Raw genomic sequence first — 19,218 nt, forward strand, 5'->3', positions numbered from 1 at the left:
GTCCCTCAGGTGCCCGAGGCCGAGCGGTGGTGCTGTTCCAGCCCCTGGGGCCCCCTCCTCCGGTTGCTGCCGTGGGGTCTGCGTTTGGGTCCTGAGGAGGAGCTCAGCTCGTCGGGGGGGGTCGTCGAGGTGGTCAAGCAAGGTGTGCCCCTCCCGCGCAGGGTAAGGGGCGCCTCTGGTTTTCCTCCTCTTGCCAAAGACCACCCCTCCCTTTCCCAGGTGTCCCTGAGTGCCTCCATGGGTGGCCCAATGAGGGGCGACCGGTTTATTAATTTAATTTATATATATTAAATAAAAAAATTAAAATAGCAATTGATTGTGACTGAATCACTTATTATAATGAATTCTTGTCTTTGTTTTGTTTCCCAGCATTCCTTTTAGCTACAATACAACAAAAGCAAATATTTGCCATTGGAAAAAATATTCAAAGGAAGACTGTAAAGGGAATTTGTGACCACAATTATTCAATGTTTCATGACGATGCTTTCTAATACTGAAAAGTTTAAAGGGATAGTCAAAGTTATTCCCCCAAAGATGCTTTGAAGAAATCGATGAAACTAGAGAAACAAAAGTGGCAGGACAATCAATGTGACTTTAGATGTCACTGTGTCTCATGAGAAAAAGTAATTTACCTTTAGAGGATCGCTAAGAATTACTGGAAGCCCAGACTCTGGAATGCATCTAAATTTAGTTGTCAGTATCACTAGCAATGAATGTGATAAAAAGGGATCTCTGTTTTATTTGTGTAATACAATACCAACGCAGTATTTAACGCTCCAAGGAAAACAAGTTATACCTGAAATACAGTTGACAATATCAGAATCAAAATAAGCTTCCTGACCAGCCATGGTGGCTCACGCCTGTAATCCCAAGACTTTGAGAGGCCAAAGCAGGCGGATCACCAGAGGTCGGGAGCTCCAGACCCGCCTGACAAACACGGAGAAACCCCATCTCTACTAAAAATACAAAAATTACCCAGGCTTGGTGGTGCCTGCCGGTAATCCCAGCTACTGGGGAGGATGCGGCAAGACAATCGCTTAAACCAGGGAGGAGGCGGGTGTGCTGGGCCAAGATCACACCATTCTTCTGCCCTACTGTCTGTGTAAAAATGCAACTTCACTGAACCAGACTAAATTGTATTCAGTGGAAGGCTGATAAAAAAATTCAGAAGAATGCAACTTTTGTTTTATCTACTTCTGACCTAGAACCACCCCCTACCCCGCCTTCCTACTTCCAGTTGTTCCACCTCACTGAACCAAATGACTTTACATCTTGCACATATTGATTGGTGTCTCTTGTCTCTCTAAAAGATATAAAAGCAAGCTCTACCCTGACCACCTTGGGCCCATGTTGTCAGGACCTCCTGAGGCTGTGTCATGGGCATGTCCTTAACCTTGGCGAAATAAGCTTTCTACTTGACTGAGACCTGACTCAGATATTTTGGGATCACAATCCACAATCACCATGGTGTGACATTTGACTACAGCATTCAGTACAGAGATGAGCTATACAGGTATGGTATGTAGCCTGAAAGCAAGAAGCTATACCATATCATTTACACCATCCAGGTTTTATAAGGACACTCGATGGTGTTTGCACAAAGATGAAATCACTAAGGACACATTTCTCAGACAGTATCCACATTGTTAGGAGATGCTAGAGTGTATTTTAATTGGTTAAAGCCTAGGAGGAAAAAAAAGCAACTGAACTCCTGTTATGGTTTAATCACAAAGCTTAATAGAGTTAACATATTTCATCTAATCTAAGATGCTAATAATTAACAGACATTATTTTATGCAACATCACAAATAGGCTGCCAATTAAACTGACTTTCTGAATGACAACAAAAATGTGAACTTACTTTTATTAATGCCAGGAAAATAAAATGAAAATGAATTATGGTTTTGATATGTTAAAGCAAAAAAGGAGGAAGCCGTTAGCCTGAGGTCTTGCCTAAGCAAACGGAAACCGAACTTCGAGGCATGCAAACTGACTTAAAAACATGAATAAACCAATTAGTCAATGACAGAAAGCCCAGCTGCCAGCTGGCTGTATGACTATTGACGCTGAGGGAACCATCCCCACAACTGGCGGTCGCCCAGCTGGAGCCCATGAGAAACCTCACTCAGCTGCCACCGCTAAGAGCTTGAAGCCCCAAGCCCCGTTTTCCGTTCTGGTGCTTCAGGCATGATTCATGCATCATTCCTTCCTTCAAGTTTGCCTAAAATTTTTCTAACCCCTGTATCCTAACCCCTAACTGGTAACCCCGAACTCTAACCCTATCCGCTAGCCCTAATCCTCACCCTAAACCCTAACCAGACGTTAGTTTCTACATTTGCACTGATATGTCCGTGCTGAGTATTGAAACTGCGGTACTGGCAGGGCCGCATGAATGGTGCGGATTTTGTAGTAACATGTTTGGACTGAGGCCTTGCGTTAGCATTAGGTGTTTCCTACCTGAGCACTGGGCTTATTGTATCCGTATTTCAGAGGCCATCTCTGCCTCGGGAACGCTCCATTTGTCTTGTGAGGCTGCTGGGTGCCCCTCACCCCGCAGCCGCCTGGCCTTGGGCGGAGAACCCAGGTGCGCAGGGTTCAGAGGGGCTTTTCGTGTCCAGTTTCCCACACAGAGCTCTTCGTACTAGTCTCTGACCCTCAGCAGTCAGGAATGCAGACAGGAAGGATTTTACTCACCCTGGACACGGCCCAGAGTTGTCCCAAACCGAGGCTGTGCCCGCTACGTCTGTGCCGTGGAGAACGCAGCTCCGCAGATCGCCCTGACGCGATGCGCAACGCACGCCGGCGCCGTGAAGCCAACCGAAAAGGCAGGCTAGGGCGCCCCCTGCTGGTGGCCAGGCGGTGGGGGCCCTCTTGCTCATGGTCCTGTGTCTGCACCCCCCTGATGGCAGCTGGGGCCACCGCAAGCCCCTCTTGCAGTAAGAACCCCGCCCCAAGGTCTGTGCTGAGGAGGACGCAGTTCCACCCTCACAATGCCCCCCAGTTCTGTAAGGAGGAGAACGCAACTCTGCAGACCGCTGTGACTCAATGCACGCTGGTGGTGTGACAGGATGCACACCGGTGGAGGAGCCTCAAGAATCTGAAAGGTGGGTGTGGGGGCCCCTACTGGGGGCCTGCACTGCAGGGCCCTCTCGCTCACGATGCTGTGCCCACACCCCCTTCTGGCTAGGTCCACTGCAGGGCCCTCTTACAGTGTGGTGACCGGCATCACCTGCTGGCAGCTGGAGCCCTGCAGGGCCCTCTTGCTCAGTGTAGTGGCAATATGCCCGCTGCTGGCAAACAGGGCAGTGCTACATCCTCTTGCTCACGGTGTGGTGCCTGTGCTGCTGGGCACTCTTACTCTCGGTGGAGTGGGGTCACGCCCCCGGCTGGCCGCTGGGGCACTGCAAGACCCTCTTGCCCATAGCGTCCTGGCAACACTCCCGTGATGGCAACTAGAGCACTGCAGGGTTCTCTTGCTCATGGTGTGGTATTCGCTGGGATTACAAGTGTGGGCCACCATGCCTGGCTAATTTTGTATCTTTAATACAGTCAGGATTTCTCCATGTTGGCCAGGCTGGTCTCGAACTCCCAATCTCAGGTAATCTGCCCGCCTCAGCCTCCCAAAGTGCGGGGATTATGGGCATGAGCCACCTAGCTCGGCCTAATTTTTTGATTTGTCATAGAGACAGGGTTTTGCCATGTTACCTATGCTGCGGGGTTTCCTTCTGATGAGATGAAAATATTCTGGAATTAGGTAGAGGAGATGGCTGTACAGCATTGTGAATGTACTAAAAACGAACTGTACACATTAAAATGGAAGAAATGGTGACTTATACAAATTTTATTTTGATTGATTGATTGATTGATTTTTTCTGGTCTGACATGACCCTAGGCTTGTCAGTCAATATTTTGATTTTTTTAAAAAGGACAACGATGAGTTGAAACGTTTAAGGACCTATCAATAGAAATGGTAAGAAGACAGCGCATGGCTGGGCACGGTGGCTCACACCTGTAATCCTAGCACTTTGGGAGGCCAAGGTGGGTGGATCACCTGCGGTCAGGAATTCAAGACCAGCCTGGCCACCATGGTGGAACCCCATCTTTAAAAAAAAAAAAAGAAGAAGACAGCGCAGAAGAGGGCAGGGCTGAGACTCAAGGGAGACAGCACGCTCCCCACGGCCTCCTGCTGTCTGCGGGGCGCCTGGAGCCCTGAGGCCCCACTCCTGCCTGACCCCCTGCCTGCTGGCTCCTAATCATCTGGCTTCTGCGGCTTCTTCGGCTCCCACTGCCCTCAGAGTGAAGGCTGCTCGTCCACACTCACCTGGCCTCGGTGACGCCAGCAGCGTTTCCCCTGCACACGCTCTCCAGTTGCACGTAGACCGAGCAGTTGACCCAGCTCCACTCGGGGTCACAGATGGCCAGGAAGTAGGGGTGCAGGTGGCCGATCGTGTACTTGGCCAGGTCTGTCAGAGACTGGCTCACAGCCGCCCCGAAGAGGAAGGTCCCCAGCACCTTGTACACGGCAGCCACGTAATTATTGAACTCAGAGCAGGAATAGAGCTGGTCTGTGGGCACCAGGTAGGCTTCTCCCGCCGAGACCTGCGTGTGGAGCAGCCGCGGTGAACAGAGGGGGTCCTGGTCAGCCCATGGGCCCTTAGTGGGCCTCAGTCATCTCCACGGGCCTCCCCAAGGCTGCTGCAGAGCTGGAGACTCTAAAGGTGCCCTAGCTGGGCTCGGTGGCTCACACCTGCCAGCCCAGCACTGTGGGAGGCTGAGGCGGGAGGATCACCTGAGGTCGGGCATTCAAGACCAGCCTGACCAACATGGTGAAACCTGTCTCTACTAAAAATACAAAAATTAGCATGCCTATAGTCCCAGCTACTGGGGAGACTGAGGCAAGGGAATCACTTGAACCCAGGAGGCAGAGGTTACAGTGCGCGGAGATCCTGCCATTGCACTCCAGACTGGGCAACAAGAGCAAAGCTCCATCTCAAAACACAAAAGGGGGTTCCTATTACCCACAAGTACCACTCGGGGCAAGGCTGTGTCCCCCAGCCCCCCACAGACCTCCAGGCCACCCCCATCAGGAACCCAGGGTTAGGCTGTACCCCATCCTGCCCCCTCCCTGTCCCTCTGAACCCCTCCTGCCTTACAAGGATGACGGTGGCTGTGATGGTGACCCCGGCCATAGCCCAAGGGTGATGGTGTCTGGACGGTAGGGGTCCCGGACGGAGTCATCCCCACAGTCAAATCCTCGGTTATACAGGGTGTTCACCAGCGACAGGACAGCGAAGGACAGGGAGGCTGGAGGGGGAGAAGGGCCTGGGAGCTGTGAGGTTCTCAAACCAGCTGTGCCGTGGGGCCTCCACACCCGCCTTGGCCTCGAGGCCTCCCACCAACAAGGAAGAGCTTCTCTCACAGCACGTGGGAGGCCCAAGCAACACTCCTTTCCCATCACCCTCAGATGAGCACGAACTCCCCAGGCCCTCTCCCCCTCACACCCTCCCTCTGCTCCTTGAAAAACCGGGCAAGGCCGGGCACGGTGGCTCAAGCCTGTAATCCCAGCACTTTGGGAGGCCAAGGCGGGTGGATCACGAGGTCAAGAGATCGAGACCATCCTGGTCAACATGGTGAAACCCCATCTCTACTAAAAATACAAAAAATCAGCTGGGCATGGTGGTGCATGCCTGTAATCCCAGCTACTCAGCAGGCTGAGACAGGAGAATTGCCTGAACCCAGGAGGCGGAGGTTACAGTGAGCGGAGACCCTGCCATTGCACTCCAGCCTGAGTAACAAGAGCAAAACTCCATCTCAAAAAAAAAAAAAAAAAAAAAAAAAAACAGGCAAACACTCACCTCTGGGCCTTTGCACAGAGACTTCTCTCTGCCCAAAATATCTTATTTTTATTTTTAAAAGTAGAGACAGGGGTCTGATGCTGACCAGGCCGGTCACAAACTCCCAGGCTAAAGCGACCCCCCAGCCTCAGCCTCCCAAAGTGCCGAGATTAAAGGTGTGAGACAACGTGCCGGGCACCAAAGTGACTCCCACTTCCACTCAGTTTCATCTCCCTTCCCGGCTGTCCCCACCAGCGTCCCTCTCACAAAAGGAAAGGTCTGTTTAGCCGTGCGTGGTGGCATGTGCCTGTAATCCAGCTACTTGGGAGGCCGAGGCAGAAAAATTGCTTGAAACCGGAAAATGGAAGTTGCAGTGAGCCGGGATCGTGCCACTACACTCCAGCCTGGCAACAGGGCGAGACTCTGTCTCAATTTATTAAAAGAAAATAAATAAATAAATAAATAAATAATGGGAAGGTCTGCTCTTTCTCCCTATTGCCCCATGTGGAATTACGCAGTCACCTGTGGGACACTGGACTTAATCTCCCCGCCTCAACCCGCCAGCACCAGGAGGGGCCTATTGTATTCAGGACAGAGACCCTGGAGGCTGCTCAGAGCCTGGCCAGCGCAGATGTTTAATAAACATCTGTTAAAACAGGCAGGACTTATTTCAACCTAAGAGCTGGCCAGAGAAGTCAGGAAAAGGCAAAAGCAGGGGCACAGCGAAGGTGCCTTCCTGCTCGCCCCTGCCCGCCACTGACCCTCGTGCCAGGGCACATGCCAGCCACACGGTAACTCAGGGACGAAAAGCACATTCTTGTCAATTCCACACTTGCGGAAGGTGTCACACAGCACTGGGGCTCCCGGGGCCCTGCTGAGCTGAGGGTGGCCAGGGAAGCCGGAGTCAGCTACAGAGGGCAGGGCCCGGGGCAGCTCCCTGTTCCACGCGGCAGGTGCACAACAAAAGCGCAGGGTGTCTACCCCAGAGAATAACGAAGGCAGGGCGTCTTTGGCCCAGCAGGGCAAGGACAAAAAAGCGTGGCTCTTCCGAATTCTGAGAGCCTGAGGAGGGACAGGGAGCCTCACACTCCTCCCTGCATGCCAGCTGCAAGGGTCCTAGGACACGGCACGCCTTCGATGCTGGCTGAGTCTGGGGAAATAAAGCAGTGAAGACAGCAGAGGTCTGCCTCACAGGGCAGAAAAGGCGGAGGGAATGCAGAACAGAACGGGCAGCGCAGGGGCCCAGAGCCTAGACGGTGCCTGGAGAGGCGAGCGCTGGGGCAGAGCGGGATGCGCTGTAAGAGCCCGGCTTCTGCTGGGGCGCAGGGGCGGCTGGCGCCGCTGTGAGTGACGGCAGAGACCAGGGAGGAGGCTCCTGCAATTGCCCCGCGGTGGAAAGTCAGGGTCACAGGCCGCTGACAGCGGACACCAGCCCCTCTCAGGGGCTCTCAGCAGGCGGAGGCTCACACCGGTTGGCCTCCGTTTCCGACCTCCCTGCCCCAGTAACTCCAGCTAGAGACTCAGACACCCCCATGACAACCGGCCCTGGGCTTCCCTCTGCCTGGAAAGCTCACCCTGGGGTCCCCGGAACAGGCACCTTCTCTTCCTTTGACCCCCGGGAGCCTTCCCGCCCTCACGCTGCCCCCCAGCCCCGTCTGGAACCTGTGGACTGCTCTGTGACGGGCCGGAGCTTCCAGATGGAGGTGCCCTCGGCCTGGCCGCCACCCCTGGCACGCAGCAGCCACACCCGACCCCACCCCGGCGGCACCTCCTGGCTGTGCGGCCTCCAGCAGGCGACTCCGCGCGGCTGCCCCTCCCTCACAGGCCATTTACGGAACCGTTTCGGTTATCTGCATGCTGCTGAGCGCCTGGCAGCCAGAAAGTGCCACACACATGTTTAAGTAACTGACAGCACAGCTGCTCAGGACATGGCACCCAGGGCTGGCAGACACCCCACAGGACATAGCGCCCAGGGCTGGCAGACACCCCACGGGACATGGCGCCCAGGGCTGGCAGACACCCCACGGGACATGGCGCCCAGGGCTGGCAGACACCCCACGGGACATGGCGCCCAGGGCTGGCAGACACCCCACGGGACATGGCGCCCAGGGCTGGCAGACACCCCACGGGACATGGCGCCCAGGGCTGGCAGACACCCCACGGGACATGGCGCCCAGGGCTGGCAGACACCCCACTGGACATGGCACCAAGGGCTGGCAGACACCCCACGGGGACCTCGTGCTGTCCCCTGCCGCCCCACAACGAGAGTCTACTTCGGAGGTCAGAGGACTTGGCCAGAGAACCAGGAAAAGTGCTGGGGAGGGGCGCACCCCCGCCCCCACGGTGACAGAACTGCGGGGGGCCATTGTCCCTTCAGCCACAGAGCAAACACTCCGCCTTTGTTCCCAGGACCCTGGCGGGGGGGCCCCTTCCCCCATCCGGCCCGAAAACTCGCAGGACAGGTTTCGGTCTCCCGAGGCCGCGAAGCCTGGGACCCAGCTTTTCTCTCCAAGTGTCTCCCCTGCCTGAGGCGCAGGGGTTCGAATCCCACCGACGCGCAGGGCCTATGCCTATCTAATTATTATTATTATTATTATTTTTTGAGACGGAGTTTCGCTCTTGTTACCCAGGCTGGAGTGCAATGGCGTGATCTTGGCTCACCACAACCTCCGCCTCCTGGGTTCAGGCAATTCTCCTGCCTCAGCCTCCTGAGTAGCTGGGATTACAGGCATGTGCCACCATGCCCAGCTAATTTTTTGAATTTTTAGTAGAGACGGGGTTTCACCGTGTTGACCAGGAGGGTCTCGATCTCTTGACCTCGTGATCCACCCGCCTCGGCCTCCCAAAGTGCTGGGATTACAGGTGTGAGCCACCGTGCCCGGCCCCAATTATTATTATTTTTGAGACAGGGTTTCCTTCTTGTTGTCCATGCTGGAGTGCAATCTCGGCTCACTGCAACCTCTGCTTCCCAGGTTGAAGCAATTCTCCTGCCTCAGCCTCCCGAGTAGCTGGGATTACAGCTACTCGGGAGGCTGAGGCAGGAGAATTGCCTGAACCCAGGAGGCAGAGGTTGCAGTGAGCCGAGATCCTGCCATTAGACTCCAGCCTGGGTAACGAGAGCGAAACTTTGCCTCAAAAAAAAAAAAAGAAAGAAAGAAAGAAAAAGGAAGAAAGAAAAAGAAAAGCCTCTGCTGCATATTTTCCAGGCACCAAATAGCATAAAAGGTCAGTATGATACTACAAACTTTGGCTAATAAAACAAACTGACACAATTAAATGACTATTGAAAATAAACATTGTGGTTTCAAAGATTCATTGATGATTTAGGGTGAAGTTTTTATATTATGCACTGTCTTAATGTGGAACGATTCCCTTTCTTTTTGTTTAATAAATATTTGTGAAGTACCTGTATCCACTAGGCACTATTTTAGGTGCTGGTGCTTCAGTGTTGACAGAGTCCCTGCACTCATACAGTTATCAGTTTGTGGGTCAGGTTGCAGACAGCAAATCAGTAAACACTGTCTCCCAGGCTAGAGTGCACAAATAGATGGAATGCACACAAATAGATGACACAATTTCAAATACCGGGTGTTTAAAGCATTCCACCTGATTTTTCTGAAGGAGGGGGCAAATAATTTTCTGCTGGCTTAGATTTGTGCTGACTAGGACACAGACCTACAAAGATCTTACAAACTATGATGTGTAAGAAACTATGGTTACTCAGAAATATACAGGAGTATTTATATCTTTATGACACATATACAATCAATAAGGGCTTTTGCAAGGAAGACAAAAGTCTAGTGGCAACGTCAGCTCTGGAGGTAGGTTACTTGAATTCCAACCTACTTTGACAAAAATAATAATAATAAATATTAGCCAGTCATAGTAGTGTGCACCTGTAGTCCCAGCTACATGAGAGGCCAAGATGAGAGAATTGCTTTAACCCAGGAGTTTGAGACCAGCCTAGGCAACATAACAAAATTGAATCTTTATAAAAAATACAAAAATTAGCTGGGCGTGGGTGGCGTGTACCTATAGTCCCGGCTACTCAGGAGGCTAAGGCGGGAGGATTGCTTGAGCCCAGGAGGTTGAGGCTGCAGTGAGCTATGATCACATCACTGTACTCCAGCCTGGGTGATAGAGTGAGGCTCTGTCTCAAAAATATAAAATAACAGAGTCACATTTGGTCTCTGCCCCTGGTCCTGGCACAGAGCTTCTAAAGCTCTTACAAAGTTCGCAATGATAGAGGTGATAGGAGCATCTTTGTTTTAATATTTGTTCTTAGTCCTCAGTTTCTAGAAAAGATCCTCTTGCAGATCACCCTACCCACTATTCATTACCCTACCCGCTACCCTCTACCCCTGCAAACAATCCCGTTCTTCTTAATAGAGCTCTGTTACAAGAAGTTGTACTTAAGTATTATATTTAGATTTTTATTCATTAAAATTTTATGAAAATTTGTTTTCTTTGTTATACCTTTATGCTATTTATGGTTTTGTCTCTTAGCCTTTGAAGCCTACAATATTTAGCATCTGGTCCTTTAATCTACTGACCCTGGGAGTAAAGGAGCTGGGGGCACTTTAGAGTGGAAGAAAGAAGACAATGTGAAAACTGTCTTCAAACGTGTGGTGGACTCAATAGAGAGCTGGATCCATCCATCACCAGGGCATCTTTATTATGAAACACTCTCCTACCTGTGAAGAAAGAGGCAGTTCTAGACCCACAGATCTGGTACAATCTTCAGGATGTATAACTGATTGTATAAAACATAGATGTTATGTCCTGGGGCATGCTACTTTTGCATTGAAGAGGGACACACCCATATGCATAGAGGCTTGTAGATTCATAATCTGTCTCTAGATAATACAAAAGTCACTTCCTCTTCGTGTTTCCCCTTGGCTCTGTTGTAATGCTTCCCTTGTGCATACATCACCAGCTCAAAATAGGTGACAAGACCAACCCCTCCAAAAAATTGACGACCTGTCATCAAGGTGAGACTGGACTTGTCCTATTGCTCCAAAAACACCGAATAGGTAGAATTTACAAGGAGACACAGTTTAAATCAAGCCTTTCTAAAAACCAAAGAGAAATGGAATGGTATATATTACCCATCAGTTACTGTGCTGGCTACATTTTAGCCATTATCTTACTGAGCTTCATGAAAGTCTCTGAGACAGTAGCTCACAATGGTCAAGTATCTTTCTCCAAGTCTCACAGCTAGGAAAGGGCAGTAAATTTTTTCACTATACAATGGGTACTTTTCTACAATAAGGGTCAAGGATCATCTGCCAGAGTTATTTAACAAAAAAAGATTTTCACATTAGAAAGCAGATTATTAATACAACTAATAGTAACATGCACTTTGCATACATTATCTCCTTAATCTTCACAATAACCCTCCAAGGTAGATCCTATTATTATCTGTATTTTCCGCATTAGTGGACAAGTTCAGAGAGGTAAAGGAATCTGTTCAAGTTAATATTCTGCACCTAAAGTAGGAGAACTGAGATTATAACACAGATCTGATGTTAAAATATGAGGCGTTGTTGAGACAGCAATGCCATCCAAAGGGATCTAAAATTCAGCACTTCCCCATCAAAATTTAAACTTTTTTTTGCAGTAACGGAAAAGCCAATCCTCAAATTCATATGAAATTTTAAGGGACCCAGAATACTCAAAACTAACTTGAAAAAGAACAAAGTTAGAGAACTTATACTTTCCAGTTTCAAAGCTACAGAAATAAAAAGAGTATGGTATTGCATAAAGATAAATATATGGACCACTGGAATAAAGATTCCAGAAAAAAAAATCCACACATTTATAGCCAGTTTATTTTTGACAAGGGTGCCAAGTCCATTCAATAGGGAAAAAATAGTTTTTTCAATCAATGGTGCAATGGTGCTAGGACAACTGGATTTCCAAATGCAAAAGAATGGAGTTGGACTCCTATCTCAAACCATATACAAAAAAAAAACCAAAAAACTATAAATAGAACAACAGCTCAAATGTAAGAGCAAAACTGTAAAACCCTTAAAGGAAAACAGAGTGGTAAGCCTTGAAGACCTTGGGTTTGGCAATGGATTCTTAGATATGACACCCAGAGCATAAGCAACAACAACAACAAAATAGATAAACTAAACTCAATAACAATGTGAAACTTTTGCATATCAAAGGATATTTCAAGAAAGTGAGGATGAGCATGGTAGCTCATGCCTGTAATCCTAGCACTATAGGAGGGAGACCAGCTGGGCAACCCAATGAAGCACCTGTCTCTACCAAAAAAAAAAAAAAAAAAAAAAATTAAGCTGTGCATGGTAGTGTGCGCCTATAGGTCGAGCTACTCAGCAGACGTGAGATGGGAAGATTGCTTGAGCTCAGGAGCTTGAGATTACAGTAAGCTATGATTGCACCACTGCCTTCTGGCCTGAGCAGCAAAGCAAGACTCTATCTTTAAAAAGAAAAAGAAGAAAGAGAATAGACAATCTACAGAATGTAAGAAAATATTTAGAAATCATATACCTGATTAGAGTTTATTATTTAAACTTTAAAATAGGAAAAAACTTGAATAGTAGGCCAGACATGGTGGCTCATGTCTATGATCCCAGTTCTTTTTTTTTTTATACTTTTAAGTTCTGGGGTGCATGTGTAGAATGTGCAGGTTTGTTACAGAGGTATGTGTAAGTTAGTTCAACCATTGCAGAAGACACTGTGGTGATTCCTCAAGGATCTAGAAATAGAAATACCATCTGACCCGGCAATCTCATTACTGGGTATATATCCAAAGGATTATAAATCGTTCTATTATGAAGACACATGTACATGTATATTTATTGCAGCACTGTTCACAACAGCAAAGACTTGGAACCAACCCAAATGCCCATCAACGATAGACTGGATAAAGGAAATCCAAGCACTTTCGGAGGCCGAGGCAGGCGGATCATGAGGTCAAGAGACAGAGACCATGCTCGCCAACATGGTAAAACCCTGTGTTTACTAAAAATACAAAAATTAGCTGGGCATGGTGGCATGCACCTGTCATTGCAGCTACTTGGGAGGATGAGGCACAAGAATCACTTGAACCCAGAGGAGGCGGAGGTTGCAGTGAGCCAATATTGCATCACTGCACACCAGCCTGGTGACAGCAAGACTCTGTCTCAAAAAACAAAAAAGAATTGAATAGTAATTTCACCAAAGGAGCACATAAGAAGATGTTCAACATCATTAGTTATTAGGAAGAAGAAAATCAATCCCACAATGAGATCTTTGCAGTTATTATTATAGCTAAAAATAATACCTAAAAACATAATAACTAAAAGCATAACAAGTGTTGATGAAGAAGTAGAGAAATTAGAAACCTTGAATATTCTTGGTAGGAATGTAAAATGGTACAGTCACTGTGAAAAAGTCTGGCAGTTACTCAAAAAGTTAAACACAGAATTACCATATGACTAAGCATTTCCACTCCCAGGTGTATACCCAAAAGAACAGAAAAAAAATGAACTCACAGAATGTGCTGTGTGCTGATGCGCAAGTGTTGATGTCGGTTGGCGACAAGAGAAGGGGCCTTCACTGCAGCATTGATCACAGTAGCCAAAAGGTGGGCACGCCCCAGGTGTCATGCCATAGATGGGGGATAAACAAAATGTGACATACTACATGCAATGGAATGTATTCAGCCGTGAAAAGGAATGAAGTTCTGATCAATGCTGTCAGATATATTGTTACAACCTGGCTTAACCTCGAAAACCTTAGGCTAAGTGAAGTAAGCCAGACATAAAAGGGCAAGTATCGCATGATTCATTTTATATGACGTACCCAAATAAGCCAATTCATAAAAACAAAAATTACACTAAGAGGTCACTAGGGTATCAGGAAGGAGAAAATGGAATGTTATTGCTTAATGGGTAAAGAATTTCTGTTTGGGACGATGGAAAATTTTGGAAATACATAGTGATGATAGTTGTAAACCTTGTGAATGTAATTAAATGCCACTGAATTTTATGCTTTGAAAATGCTGAAATGTCATAATAAAAATAATTTTTAAAGCAAAGAACTAAAACAAAACTATGAGGTATATACCTAAATACCTTGTCTCTAAACTATGCTCCTCTAAGAGTTTAAACCCTTTCCATTCCTCCCAGGACTATTGGCATTTTCAATTGCAGACTACAAAAGCAATCAATGCTTAATTCAAAAGGGCATTTCTGTAATGGTGAGAATGGAGATCCCAAGGGCCATGTCAGAGACTGAGATACTTCAGGGCAGACCACCAGGCAAAAATCATGCAAATGGTCCCTATTGAGCAAACTCCAAAGAAGAACCAGAGCTGGGAACTGTCCAGATGCTCTGCCCAAGCTGGGCCCATCCCTTCCTCTGCTGTCCATTTCCCAGCAAAGATATGGCCTTTAACCTTCAGCCTACCTGGGGAAGATGCAGTCTTTGCACATCTAGGGACCTCTAAAACCAAAGAAAAGGGGGCACAATGACAGTGCCCACTGGCTTCGAACCACTGGCATATTCAGCAAGTTTTTACCAACCACCTACCATGAGCCAAACGCCCTCCCTTGCTTTCTTGAAGTCTAGGGGTTCATTTTTGTCAAGCCTACTGATGCCTTCTAGAAACCTTGCCCCCTTATCTCAGGGTTGGGTTGCTTCAGTGCAAGTGGTACTGCATGAAATGCTGAGCTTTAACAAATGGTAGGCCTGGCAAGCAGACATAGTTAGACATGCAATGCTTTTCACACTGCTCCCTGATGAAATAATAGTTTAGGTTAGGGAGGTGTGTTTGGCACAATCACTAGTCAGACAGTTACGCCCAGAGAACTACGGTCCTGTTGAGATTTACCAAAAACACATGAATATGAGATCATCAGAAAAAAATAAAAATACCATACTGTCTTTAAAGCTGCCTTGCCTATGAGGGGAAACACACAACCTTCTAAAAGAACCCCACAATATCCTGTCAAAATGAAGCCATTAATAGTCAAATTCAAGAAACAAACCTCCATAGCAGCTTGGGTTTATTCTAAAAAACAGAGTCAGTGGTGCTTGTTGCTTTCTTTTTAATACTGCAGGTTGTCATGCCAACTAGTGCTGCTGCTTAAAATGAAGAGGAAAAAAAGAAGTGATCTTTCCTACACAAACCTTTCAGCAAGCCTCACAATTAGTCTTTTAAAACATGAAAACTCACCAATGATATGGTAAAATCACACATGAATTTAAACTTGTCAGAGTGAGGATGTGATAAACCATCGATTTGTGTTTCCTCTGTACATGATCTTTGGCAAGCATCAGGCTGAAGAGTCCACAAGCAAAAAGTCACAAGGAAGCCAGTCTTACCATATTTGAGCCGATGCACTAACATCAGCCTCAGCCTACCTACTCAATTATTTTTGTGTGAGAAAAATAGGCATCTCCCTATTTGTTTGCTGGCTGCCACAGCAAACAATCAAAGTTATACCTGGTAACGTTTCTCCAATAGCCCTGATACTTTTAACACATTACATTAGCACTTCATTGTTCTATTTTTTCTAATTTCTAATTGATAATCAAGAGTTTCCATTAAGTAAGCTTTGCTTTAACAGAATCAATGAATGAAGAATGTGAAAACTCACTCTAGTCTCCATTTAACAAGATCCTTTTAAAGAGACTGAGTGTACCGGATGACTAAATGAGGACTACTGCACCACTAAAAACCGGTACAGCAAACTCTTACTAAAAAACTTAGGGCCGGGCGTGGTGGCTCACACCTATAATCCCAGCACTTTGGGAGTCCGAGGCGGGTGGATCACGAGGTCAAGAGATCGAGACCATCCTGGTCAACAAAGTGAAACCCCGTCTCTACTAAAAACACAAAAAGCTGAGGCAGAAGAATTGCTTGAACCCAGGAGGCGGAGGTTGCGGTGAGCCGAGATCACGCCATTGCACTCCAGCCTGGGTAACAAGAGCAAAACTCCATCTCAAAAACCAAAAACAAACAAACAAACAAAACCCCACAAAACTTGAAAACTAAGAGACAAAGAATGACCCTAATGCAGTTACTTCCTTCCACATTTATGAAAAGAGGGAAGAAATATCCACTTGATGGTTGGGAGTTGTCTTTTGTATTGTATGAAGTATTTTAATACTGTGAACCTGAAAAGAGAAGAATTTTGCTGACCCAGTGTGGGTGGAAAGAAGAAAGTACATTTGAAGGTGTAGTAGAAAATACTTTAATTCAATGCACGGCCTGTTTAAACCAACCCTAAACTTTATTTCCTTAAAAGAATAGAAAAAAGAGAAAGAAAAAAAAAAGATGAAGGAATAGTCCATGTCTCTGTACCCTTATATGTTATAATAAAGAGCATTTCACAGATTTTCTTCAGAGCAGTTTATGATGTGAGCCATGTTATATGTCTCCTGTTAATGATTTTCAAAATTTTAATTAGAAATATTGAGAAATTTAGCCTTATTACAAGCAGCTGTTCAAATGTAAAACTAGTTTCATTAACTTCATCAGTATAAACATAGCTAATGAAATGACAAAATGAATAAACTAAAGAATCTATACAAATATGCCAATTTTTGGCTCTTACCTTCCACAGTGGCCTGAATTTTAGAAACCTTTGAATTACTCCCAGAGCTTTGTGGTCTTTTGGGGGACTGCAAAGCCGTGAAATAAACAATGAATTCCTTTGTATATTGAAGAGAAAAAGATACAGAATGAAATGTTTTATAAGAGCAGAATATTGTAATTCATACAGTTTCGTTCTTTCCAAAAAAAACCTGCAGAATTTAACATGTAGTCTAATCCTCCACAGGGGACTCAAGAAAGCTATAGAAACATAAATGAAGGAAAATTGCAAATGTGACATTTTCAATTAATTGTTTAAAAAAATAGGTCCATTAGACCGGGCGCGGTGGCTCAAGTCTGTAATCCCAGCACTTTGGGAGGCCGAGGTGGGTGGATCACAAGGTCGAGAGATCGAGACCATCCTGGTCAACATGGTGAAACCCCGTCTCTACTAAAAATACAAAAAATTAGCTGGGCATGGTGGCACGTGCCTGTAATCCCAGCAACTCAGGAGTCTGAGGCAGGAGAATTGCCTGAACCCAGGAGGCGGAGGTTGCGGTGAGCCGAGATCGCGCCATTGCACTCCAGCCCGGGTAACAAGAGTGAAACTCCGTCTCAAAAAAAAAAAAGGTCTGATTTTGCATTTGTTCAAGTATTGATTTGATGTAGCCAGCATGACGTCAATCTTGGATGAAGTGCAAGATAAAATGCAAACAACAAAATTTCATCTTATGTTAATCAAAACAGCTTAAGTAGTCTAATATCAATTCTGATTTTATTAACAACTGATCAAATATAGGATGGGCACAATGGCTTATGCCTGTAATCCCAGCACTTTGGGAAGACAAGGGGGTGGATCACTTGAGTCAGGAGTTTGAGACTAGCCTGGCCAGCATGGTAAAACCCTGTCTCTACCAAAAATATACAGAATCAGCCAGGTGTGGTGGCACACGCCTGTAACCCCAGCTGCTCGAGAGAACGACACAGGAGAATTGCTTGAACCTGGAAGGCAGAGGTTGCAGTGAGCCAAGATGGCGCCACTTCACTCCAGCCCGGGTGACAAAGTGAGACTCGGTCTCAATTAAAAAAAAAAGATCAGATAAAAAAATTATGGAATGATGGAACCAATAAGATGTTACAACTGTTCCAAGGAGAATTCCAAACCCACACCTGAGATAATCAAGTATGATGAAATAGATTTGATTACTGTATTTAAAAATAAACTAGTTATATAGCCAACAACAACTGGGCAGGGTCTCCTCATCCACAGTAACACAACCCAATCATGCAGCTATGTGGTTGCAAGGCCTGCATAGCCCAGACAGGACTGGTCCAACTTGTGATTTTATTTGTATTTGTATTTTGAGACAGGGTTTCGCTCTGTCACCCAGGCTGGAGTGCAGAAGTATAATCATAGCTCACTGCAGCCTTGACCAACTGGCCTCAAGAAATCCTCCTGCCTCATCCTCCCCAACACCTGGGAATACAGGCAAGTGCCACCATGCCAGGCTATTTTTTTTAAATTTTAGTAGAGAGAAGTCTCACTATGTTGCCCAAGCTGGCCTCAAATTTCTAGCCTCAAGAAATCTGCCCACCTTAGCCTCCTGAATAACTGGGACCACAGGCACACATCTCCATGCCTGGCTATATTTATTATTAAATTTCTTTTATTTTTGTAGAGAGGAGGTCTTGCTGTGTTGCTCAGGCTGCTCTAAAACTCCTAGTCTCAAAAGATACTCTCATGTCTGCCTCTCAAAAATTGTTGGAACTATAGATGTGAGACACTGCACCTGGCCTGGCCTGAGATTGCTATAATCTAGCATCCTTTACTTGGTAGGACTGGGGAAGATAGCAGTGTTTTTTTTTTTTTAATTAATAATTCAATTTGAATCAAACTCAACCTTGATGACCGCCATGACCCTGGTCAGGACCATTATTATTTCCCACCCGGTTTTAGTGACAGCTTGGCCTCCCTGCTTCTACCCAAGTCTTCCCACAGTCTTTCTCAACTCAGCAGACAGGAGGTGCTTTTAAATAGGGAGACAGATCATGTCACCTCTGCTCAGAACCTTCCTGCAGTTACCGTCTCAGTCAGAGTAAAAGTCAAAGCCCCAGCAATAACCTCCCAGGGTTTGCAAAATGTGTACTGATTCCGGCCCAGCAGCTCCCTGGCCTTCTTCCATCCTTCTCTCCCTCTCTCTCTCTGCTGCACTGGCCTCCACCCTGAGCCTCAGACACACAAGGAGTTCCCTCCTGGCGCCTTGATTCTGTGGCTTCTGGCTGCATTGCTCTTCCCTAAGCAAATTGGCCAGCTCTTTTCCCTTCTTCAAGCCTTTGCTAATTTTCACACATGAGGACGACCCTGACGATCTATTTAATATTGCTATCTGTCCCCATTTCCACCATGCTCACTCTTTTTTCTTTTCTCTTTGAGACAAGACCTCTGTCACCCAGGTTAGAGTTCAGTGGTGCTATCACAGCTATCCACAACTTTGAACTGATACGCTCAAGCAATCCTCACACCTCAGCCTCCTTAGTAGCTAAAACTGCAGATACATGCTACCGTGGCTGGCTTTATTTTTTGTAGACAGGGTCTCACTATGTTGCACAGACTGGTCTTGAACTCCTGGGCTCAACTGATCCTTCCACATCAACCTCCTAAAATGCTGGGATTGCAGACATGAGCCACTGCTCCTGGCTTTGTGTTCATTTCTTCTTGCTCCTTTTACAAACTACCCTACATTGAATGGCTTAAAACACCACAAGTCCACTATCTGACAGTTCCGAAGCTCAGAGGTCCAAAACAGGTGGATCAGGGCTAAAGTCAAGATG

At 46.8% G+C, this 19,218-nt stretch overlaps 1 protein-coding gene across 1 annotated transcript in view; it reads right to left on the reverse strand.

Moving 5' to 3' along the window:
• LOC141584432 (phospholipid phosphatase 2-like) overlaps positions 1-5,204 on the reverse strand; it is a 34,133-nt gene extending 28,929 nt beyond the window's left edge. Inside the window, 2 exon segments of the mRNA XM_074398658.1 lie at positions 4,322-4,599; positions 5,154-5,204. Coding sequence (XP_074254759.1) covers positions 4,322-4,599; positions 5,154-5,189 — 314 coding nt within the window. The 5' untranslated portion in view covers positions 5,190-5,204.
• Positions 5,205-19,218: the final 14,014 nt, after the last annotated feature.

This window comes from Saimiri boliviensis, chromosome 5 (assembly GCF_048565385.1).
Source record: "Saimiri boliviensis isolate mSaiBol1 chromosome 5, mSaiBol1.pri, whole genome shotgun sequence".
Lineage (NCBI taxonomy): Eukaryota > Metazoa > Chordata > Mammalia > Primates > Cebidae > Saimiri > Saimiri boliviensis.